At 55.1% G+C, this 9,619-nt stretch overlaps 1 protein-coding gene and 1 long non-coding RNA gene across 2 annotated transcripts in view; one reads left to right on the top strand and one right to left on the bottom strand.

Moving 5' to 3' along the window:
- Positions 1 to 1,461: 1,461 nt before the first annotated feature.
- Positions 1,462 to 3,219, bottom strand: LOC131480515 (uncharacterized). Its single transcript, XR_009245573.1, has 3 exons — positions 3,134 to 3,219; positions 2,323 to 2,711; positions 1,462 to 1,666 (listed from the first exon to the last, which is right to left on the bottom strand). It is a non-coding gene; the product is annotated as an uncharacterized LOC131480515 (long non-coding RNA).
- A 2,200-nt stretch (positions 3,220 to 5,419) lies between these two features.
- The window catches only part of HOMER2 (homer scaffold protein 2), a 70,917-nt gene continuing 66,717 nt past the window's right edge, over positions 5,420 to 9,619 (top strand). The window contains exon 1 of the mRNA XM_058665525.1: positions 5,420 to 5,816. Coding sequence (XP_058521508.1) covers positions 5,812 to 5,816 — 5 coding nt within the window. The 5' untranslated portion in view covers positions 5,420 to 5,811. The remainder of the gene's footprint in view (positions 5,817 to 9,619) is intronic.

Genomic DNA, 9,619 nt, shown 5'->3' with positions numbered 1-9,619 from the left:
TCACTCCCCAAGTGAGCCGCAATGGGCCGATGCGCGCCGATCCGAAGCCGGGAACCAGGAACCTCTTCCGGATCTCCCACGCAGGTGCAGTGTCCCAAAGCTTTGGGCCGTCCTCAACTGCTTTCCCAGGCCACAAGCAGGGAGCTGGATGGGAAGTGGAGCTGCCGGGATTAGAACCGGCGCCCATATGGGATCCCGGGGCGTTCAAGGAGAGGACTTTAGCCGCTAGGCCACGCCGCCGGGCCCCACTTATTTATTCTTAAAAGTATTATTTACTTACTTATTTTAAATTAACAACCTATTCACTTATTTTTTTTTTAATTTACTGGAAAGCTGAGATACAGAAAGAGACAGATCTTCCATCCACTGGTTCACTACCCCAAATGGCCACAACAGCCAGGGCTGGGTCAGGAAAAGGCCAGATGCCAGGAGCTTCTTCCCCGTCTCCCGCAGAGGTGAGGGCTCAAGCACTTGGGCCATCTAAGGCTGCTTTCCCAGGGCATTTGCAGGGAGCTGGAGAGGAAGTGGAGCGGAAAGAACTCAAGTCAGTACTCACAGCATTGCAGACATCCACTTAATCTTCTATGCCACGACACCAGCTCCGATGATTTACAATTACACATACACGTGCATGATTTATTGCTTACTGTCTCTTCTATAGTCTTGTAGGATGACAGGTTCCATGATGGAAAGATTGTGTCTTGTTTCTGTTCTGCTCTAAAGAAGGTACTTATTTGTTTGCAAAGCAAAGAGAGAGTGAAGAGAAGTGAGAGGAGAGAAAGAGAGAGAGGAAGAAAGATTTTCATCTGCTAGTGCCCTTGCCAAATGGCTACAACAGCGTAGCCTGGCAAGAGCTGAAAGCTGGGAACTCAATCCCAGTCTCTCATGTGGGTGGCAGGAACTTCGCTCCATCAGCCCTCTCCGGCTGCCTTGCAGGGTGCATGCTGGCAGGAAGCTAGAGTGGCAAACCTGGGCACTCCCACACAGGAGTGGGAGTCCGAAATGCTTGCCTGACTGTATTTATTTATGTGTTTCAGATTTTAAATTTTTTTATTTTTTAAAGATTTATTTATTTTTATTGGAAAGTCAGATATACAGAGAGGAGGAGAGACAGAGACGATCCTCCGTCTGATGATTCACTCCCCATGTGAGCTGCAACGGCTGGAGCTGAGCCAATCCGAAGCCAGAAGCTTTTTCCAGGTCTCCCACGTGGGTGCAGGGTCCCAAGGTTTTGGGCCATCCTCCACTGCTTTCCCAGGCCACAAGCAGGGAGCTGGATGGGAAGTGGAGTATCTGGGACACGACCCATCGCCCATATGAGATCCCGGCACATGCAAGGTGAAGACTTCAGCCACTAGACTATTGTGCCAAGTCCCTGATTGTATTTTCATGCACATGTTTTCCATGATGCCTGGCACAGTTCCAGAGACAGAATCTGTTGGTAAATTAAATCGCTTCCGATGATACTCTGCAGTCTTCACAAACATCAGCTTATAGCTGCATCTGCCTGATGGAGATCCTTTCATTCATGGCGGGAGAGATAATAGTTTCATGCACAGTTGAGAGAACTGACCTTTTAGGATCAGAAGAAAACAGCGTTTGAAGTCCCCGGATCAGCACACCAACAATGCAATGATGCAAGTACATGGTGAACCTAATTTTCCTGCTGAAAGGGGGAAATAGATTACAGGTTTTTGAAATCAATTCAGTAGGTTGTGAGCAGCACTGTTTTTAAAAATAGAACAGAAAAATGCCTCTGTGCATTGCGGATGAGAAGATAAAAACTGTCTGATAGAACTTTGGTTTCCATTCTACCTCCCTGTAACTACAGATGGAGAGCAGACACACCAAAACCTGACGGCACTTTCACAAGTTCACGGAACAGTAAGTAAAATGTTTGCTTTCTCACACGAAGAAATGTTAAAGTTCAAGCATATCAAGAGGTCTTTCAAAAACTTACAGAAAAAAAAAAGCGCACGTGAATTTCCCAAATTTTTTGCACCACGATAAATGTTGCCTTTTAAAATTCCCTTTCTCTGAGATATTTGCAAATATCCGTGTATTTCTTATTGGGTTGCTGCTAAGGAAAACAAATAAACAAAAAGCAGCCTTGATTTTAATACTTGCTTTTAGAGTTACACACTCTGAAATCTTGAGGTCTCCCCTTTCTGGTAACTGGCCAGAGTTCTGCCGACTCCCTTGCTGGTAAGCTGCAGGCGTGGCACAGATTGTTTCTGCATCTCCCTCACCCCTTCTCCTGTGCCGAGCTCACCTTGAATCTGTGAAGGACCCTCCCTATCCCCCCTCCCGCCCCAGGCTTACCTTGCTGCTATTCAGCAAAATCCAGACTTAGCTGTGGCTTTCACCGGTTCTTTTTTGCTCTGTTCCAGGATCTCGGCCAGGAGGCCACCTGGCACTCAGCTGTTGTCTCTCCTCTAACCTCCCGGATCTGTGGCAGCTTTTCATGTCTTTCCACGACCTTGACATGGAGGAGCATGTCAAGCAGGAGGGCGAGCTGCAGGAGCCCTGCTACGATATTATGCAGAATGCTTCTGCTTCTTGCACTGGGATTAGGGGGTTGGCACAACACACAATACAGGCAGCACCCTCTCTTGACGTCCCCTTGGCAGAAGGCCTAGGACAAACTGAAGATGCCAACTCCTATCATAGGGTCACGGTACAGTCTGCCAGGTGTTTCTATGTCAAGCTGCCTAAAAAAAAAAAAAAAAAAAAAAAAAAAAAAAAAGATTAATTCACTTGTATTGAAAAGGCACATCCACAGAGAAAAGCATATACACAGAGAAAGGTCTTCCATCCACTGGTTCACTCCCCAAGTGGCTGCAACAGCCGAAGCTGAGCCGATCTGAAGCCAGGAGCCAGGAGCTTCTTCTGGGTCTCCCATGTGGATGCAGGGTCCCAAGGCTTTGGGTCGTCCTCTACTGCTTTCCTATGCCACAAACAGGGAGCTGGATGGGAAGTAGAACAGCTGGGACATGAACTGCCACCCATGTGGGACTGGGGCTTACAAGTTGAGAATTTAGTCACTGATTTGTTGCGCTGGGCTCATCAAGTTGCCATTTTTCACCCTCCCCATGCTCTCTTCTTCTGAAGACCCTAAGAGCAGAGTACCTACAGGTAACAGTAAACAGGAATCATTGTGGCAGTGCTGGTCTTGAACTCCATGTTCGAGAGGGCAAAGGCAGCCACTTATTACTTGCACGTTTCCTGTAAGAGTTCTCTTCTCCAAGTATTAACATATTCAATAATATCAGTATATATCAAATATATTTATTTTATGCTCTGGTTATTTATTGTATCTTGCACACATGCTTGGTGGGTGTCCTGTGGATGTCTACATCCTCCTCAGCCTCCCTGGGGGCAGCACTGCTTTCCCTCCAGGGTCAACCCCTCCACCTGGGCATCCACTTTAGGACTACCCACACTGCTTCCCGTCCTCCGCCTTGGCTCCCATAACTGCCTGCCTGGGTTTGACCCAAGAGGACAGTTATATCTCTTGACCCTAAGAGGACCCTCCTTGGCCTGGCTCCAGCCTCCTCTTGCTTCATTTCAGGCTTCTTACAAGGACAGCCTTCACTGGCCATCTCCCTTGAGGACAGGGGATGGGAGATTTTTCAGGGGAACAGGGTCACCTGTCTCGGTTTCTACAGAAGCATCTTGGGAGGGAACTGAAACTTCCTGAGCCCAGGGAAGATTCCAAAAAGATCCAACACAGGCAGCAAAGAGTATGCCAGGAGTGCCAGGGCCCTGCAGTGTGGGAGCCGGGAGCCAGGACCCAGCCTGGACTGAGTGAGGGGCCACTCCCTGAGGCAGCCAGAAGTGATACAGGGGGAGGGGTGGAAAAGAGGGCTGTCCATGTCCACAACTTGTCTGACCCACCCCTCCTCTCTTCACCTTGCTGGAGGTGAGAGCTTGCATCCCAAGGGGACAGACAGGCACGTTCCTCAGAGGGCACTGAACTTCACACGGGTCCACACTCTCAGCCAGCCCGGCTCCCCGCCAGTCAGCCATGTGCAGCAACTAGGATGATTCACCATCCCACCTGTTTCTCCTTCTCGCCTCTTACCAAGGCCAAGGCTTTGCCATGGCGTGCCTTGTCCTTCAGGGGACAGGAGGCCATGCTGGCGGCTCAGGGGCTCTGGATGGGAGAGGGCTGTCACTTGCAAGCCCTCTGACATGGTGACTTTTGCTCCTCCCTCTTCCAACAGAGCCAGCCCGCCCCTCTCCTTGACACACCTTGCTGGACTCAGTCTTAGCCCTGCGATTCAGCCCAAGAGAAATCCACTTCCTTCAAGTAGGGGCCTCCAGTCCCAGTTGTGGCCCGATCCATTGGCTTCTTCATGGGTTCAGCAAATGCTTATGGGGCACTCGCAGGTGGGTGTAGGCAGTGGGTGGGGAGAGAGGGGTGGTGCAAGGAAGAGCCCCAGTCGGCCTCCTAAGAGCATGCACCTGCATCTGGGAGATCGCACAGATACCAAAACCCCTGCAGCGAGGGTGTCCACAGGGACGCCCATTATGGCGGCATCAGGGCCTCGGGTCAGGCTTCAAGAAGAAGGGAGAGTTTAATCGGGATTTGAAAGAACAGGCATGAACTGGCCAAGGGACTTGGAGTCCCAGCCCAGGGAAGTCCGTCCCCGGCCAGATACCAGGATGCAGAAGGGTGTAAGAGAGGGACTGGGCAGACAGGTTGGAGAGGGTAGTGAGGCAGGTGCTGGCGGGCAGGCATGCTCTGGGTCTCGGTTGGCTTCCCCCTGGTAGTGGGAAAAAAGCATTTTGGGGAAAGGATAAAGCAGCTCCTTAACACAGGGATGAGAAGGCGCTGGCTACACAGTGAGGTCATGGGAGGTCAACAGGTGGCCGCGGTGGTCCCAAAAGGGATGCAGTTATAAGCTGTGCTGAGAGGCCAGGCCCGCGTGCGCAGCATCAGGTGGTTCTGTGGCAGGCAGGTGGGCGTGGAGGGGCACCCAGAAGAAGGCCAGGTTAGTCCCAGAGCCTGCCTCAGCCAAAGAGGTGGGGCCTGCTATGTGGAAGGGGACTAAACAGACTGCTCTACTAGGCCCCTTTCAAAGCCTTGCACAGCTCGTGCCCCCTCCCCAGTTTGGGCGCTCCCTGTCTTATCTTTACCCAGCACACCTGCACGGGGGCGGTACCGCATGAAACCTAGCCCGAGAGCACGCGGGTGAGCTTCCAGGAGGGTTCAGGCCATGCCGGGCTCAGCCTCGGCTCTACTCTGAACTGCTGACCTTAGCACATCACTTCCCCCTCCCCACCGACCTCAGTTCCCTCACCTGCAAACCAAAGGCAACCTCCCCACCTCCCCGAAGCCCCTGCCAGCTGCTAGCAGCACTTCCAGCCTCGCTCGCCCGCAGGACGCTCGCCGCTCTGCGCCACGCCCCGGGGGTGGGCTCGGTGCGGGGCGCGCCCACGCGGGCCGGCCGGCGCCCCCGCACGCGCCGCCGCCTCCAACGCCGCGCTCCTAGCCTCCTCGGCCGGCCCGGGGCCCGAGGGTTACGTAAGGAACCCGGGCGGGGAGCCGGGCCCGGAGGGCGGTGCCCGAGCGCGGCCGCCCAGCCCCTGGCGGCCCAGCCCCCGCCCGGTGGCCCGCCCGCGCCGAGCGGCGGCGGCGGCAGACGCGGCAGGCGAGCCGCGCAGCCCCGCGGAATGGAGCGGCGCCGGGGCTGAGCCGGGCGCGCACGGGCGCCGCATGTGCCGCGCGGGCAGCGGCTGCCGATCGGGCGGACTGCGAGCGCCAGAGGCCCCGTCGAGAGCGGCCGGACAGAACAAGCGCCGGAGATGGGGTGAGTGAGCCCTGCCTCGGCGTGCTCCCCGGGACGGGCTGCCGGGCCGAGACCCCTGGGCGGCCGGCCAGCCCTCCAGCCTCTCCCAACCGGGAGCGAGCGCGCAGCCGGCGCCGAGAACCCGGGGCCGCCCACCCCGGCCTGGCCGCCGCGAGCCCCGGGCCCCGGGCCCTTGCTCCCCTGTCCCCAACCCGCGGGGCGCGGGGACACCTGGCGGGGAGAGGCGCTCGGCGGCCTCAGAGCCTCGGCCATTCGGCGCTCCCCGCGGCCATCAACTCCGGGGCCTGTGTCCGGGGAGTGGGAGACGGAGAGGCAGTCAGTGGTTCGCTACGCTTGGGCTTTATTGCGAGCGACATGGAAATCGAAGTTTTCCTGGAAAGGGAGCACAGCGGATCACCCCAGCGCCCCGGCGCGGGTTCTGAATAGTCTGGAGCTGGCCGGGGTGGTGAGGATCGCCGGGGGAGAGGGAGGCTTCGGGCTGGGAAACAGCTGGGCAGGTGCTCCGGGAGGGAAGTTGAGGGACTCTGGGCAAGTGACTGAGGCTGCTGGCAGAGGCAGGGCGGATGACTCCTCGGGGCCGCCCCGGGCAGTAGGTACCGCGGGCTCCCGGGTGCTACTCGCGCTGTGGAACTCGTGGGAGCGCGCCGCTGGCTTCCACTCCACACTCAGGCCCGGGCTGGCTGCTGCACCCACTTCTCTGGTGGGAAAATTGAGGCCTGAAGGAGTTCGGTGACGAGGAAGCCAAGGCTCTAAGTAGTTGGGTGACTTCCCCCAGGACGTGGAGGGGGGCACTTAGTGCGTCATCAGCCGAGCCAGGGCCACCCACCCACCGCACCCACGGACTGTGGGCCATCCTGGGTCTCTGATGGGAAGACGCCAAGACTTCACGCTCGGTGGGAGTTGAGCCACGGACCAGGGACAACAAGATTCTGATGACCTGACCCGTCCCCGTGGGTCACTGGCTGTTGGGCTAAGTTCTACTCAAGGTGAATTTCTAGACTCCCAGTCCCCAGGGAGCCCTGTGTGTGGCGGGGTGGGGGGATAGGATACACCACATTTGGAGGGACCAAGAAGCATTTTTTGATGGGAAAGGGTGAATGTCCTGGAGTCAAGTGATGAGCTGGACTTGGCCTTGGAGAGGGCGGGGCCGGGGAGGTAGAGAGGGGTGAGGACCTTGGTGAAAGGCAATGCCACCCAGGCAGCCTGAGTGGGCACCCCAGCTGGGAGGCAGGTTTTCTTTTTTTTTTTCTCTCTCTCTCTCTCTCTTTTTTTTTTTTTTTTTTTTTTTTTTAACATTTTCTGTAATTGATGGGTCAGGAAAGGACCCCTTTTGGAGCCCCAGGCACCTTGGAGGCCCTCAGTTATCAATACTTTAGAAAGTGCGGTGAGAAAGAAGGGACAGCAAAATCCTGGTGATTTAGGTTTCCTGCTGGCGTCCCCTCCCCACCCCGGTTTGCTCCCTCCCTGACCCACACGGAAGCCACAGAATCAAACCTTTGAGAAGGGAATTCACAGGTTGAGAGCGAAGAGTTCCCTGCTGTGAAAGTGTGTGCTCATAGGAATTGAAATAAAATGTCAGAAAAAAAATCGCTTGTGTTTGTGGAGGAGCCGTAGGGACAGCCTGGGGGGGGGGGGCTTTTGGTTAAACTGGCTTTTATGTCATTTTCATATTTCTCCGTAAACGTGTGTTCCTCACCATTTGCCGGAGAGGGCTGGCATGGAACTCCTACCCACCCCTGCCATGTTGAATCTGCCCAGCGCTGCTAGAATGTGAGTGAATGAAGGAGGCGTGAGGGGCAGCAGGAGCCTGAGGCTGGAGGAGGGTGGACCCAAAATAGAAACAGTGGCATGGGGCTGGAGACTGGGGGAGGAGACAGGAGGGCCAGCCAGGAGGGAACCTTGCTGTGACGCCTGCTGGCTTTGTCCGGGCTACGCTAGGTAGGCAACCCCCGCCTGCCTGTGTGAGGCTCTCCTCTCCCGAGATGCCTGCGCTGCCCGTCAGGTGTCCACGCTAAGTGTGTGGGCTCTGGGAGTTTGTGCTCAGCTGTTCCGTGTTCATTATCCTTCTCAGAGTCCTCTTGCCCTCCCCGCCCCCATCTCTTGCTTCTCTTGCGGAAGCCTTCCAGCCTTCTCTTCCTCACCTGTTTGTGAGGAGGGCCCAGCTCCCCTTCTCATTTCCCTTTGCCACCCTCCACACTCTGCAGCCACATGTGGCCACCAGGCACCTGCCTCGGTGGCTCGTGTATGACCAGGGGTCTCTTAACTTCTCACATTTTTTATTCATTTCTTTCTTTGAAAAGCAGAGACAGAGAGAGAAACACACACACACAGACACACAGAGAGAGAGGGAGAGAGAGAGAGAGAGAGAGAGAGCGCGCCTCCATTAGTTCACTCCCCAATGAATGGCCGGGCTGAAGCCAGGAGCCTGGAACTCCATGCTGGTGTGCCCATGGGCGCAGGGGCCCAAGCACTTGAACTCCCTCCCATCTGTTGCTGCCTTCCCAGGTGCGTGAGCAGGGGGTCGGAACGGAAGTGGAGCAGTCAGGATCCATAGTGACATTCTGATGTAGGATATGCCACACGAGGCTGGTACCAACTTTTCACACCTTACCCAGGAGCCTGAATCCTTGCCCTGCTTCTGGTCTGCCTCACCGACAGCCATTCGCCTGGAAACATGTTGTCCAAACCCCGTGTCTCCATTCACTTGTGTTTCCTCCCATCTGTCTCTCTACTCACACCCCTGCCCTTCTCTGCCCTCACCGGGCTCCCCCTCTCAGGGAAGTCCTCAGGGGCTCCCCTCTTAGCTCCTCTGGCCCCCACACCCTTTCCTCATGGCTCTTGGTCTGCCTCCTTGTGGGTTGCCCCTCTGCAGTTGGACTCCAGTGAGTGGGCTTCTCTGACTTCTTTCTCTGCCAAGTCTCTCTTCCTTGGGCAGAGTGCCAGCCCAAGCCCCGTCCTCTACCCCGGAACTCTAAGACCATTTATGGGAGTGGAGAGTTTGAAGGGTCCCAACAAGGAGTGATAAACATTTCAGGAGGTGCCTCTCATCCCATTTGTTCATCACATGTGATGTGGACATGTGGGATCACCACAATGCACCCCATGAATCCGTTTCCTTATGTGTCAACTTAGAAGTCACCAGGAGAAAATTAAATACCATCTACGTGCTGATGACTCCTTGCTTTTATTTTTTTACCAGAGACCTTTTTGGGGGCTCCTGGTTCTTGTCCATACAAGTAGCTCTTTTTTTAAAAAAAAAAAAAAAAAAAAAAAGAGGGGGGCGCTCAGTGCAGTAGCCTACTAGCTAAAGTCCTCACCTTGAATGTGCTGGGATCCCATATGGGTGCCGGTTCTAATCCTGGCAGCCCCGTTTCCCATCCAGCTCCCTGTTTGTGGCCTAGGAAAGCAGTCGAGGACGGCCCAAAGCCTTGGGACCCTGCACCCGCATGGGAGACCTGGAAGAGCTCCAGGCTCCTGACTTTGCATCAGCGCAGCTCTGGCCATTGCAGCCACCTGGGGGAGTGAATCATCGGACAGAAGATTTTCTCTGTCTTTTCTCCTCTCTGTATATCTGACTTTCCAATAAGAATAAATCTTTTTTAAAAATATTGTAAAAAATATGTAGATATACATTTGTTGAAAGGCAGAGCAAACACACACACACACAGGAAGAGCAACAGAGAGAGAGAGTGCTTCCATCTCTTGGTTCACTCCCCGAATGACCACAACAGTCAGGGCCAGGACAAAAGCAGGACTCCATTGGAGTCTCGCACATGCGCAGCAGGAGGAACCCAGGTCCTGAA

This window comes from Ochotona princeps, chromosome 6 (genome assembly GCF_030435755.1).
Source record: "Ochotona princeps isolate mOchPri1 chromosome 6, mOchPri1.hap1, whole genome shotgun sequence".
NCBI classification, from domain to species: domain Eukaryota; kingdom Metazoa; phylum Chordata; class Mammalia; order Lagomorpha; family Ochotonidae; genus Ochotona; species Ochotona princeps.
This window is presented reverse-complemented; position numbering and strand designations above follow the sequence as displayed.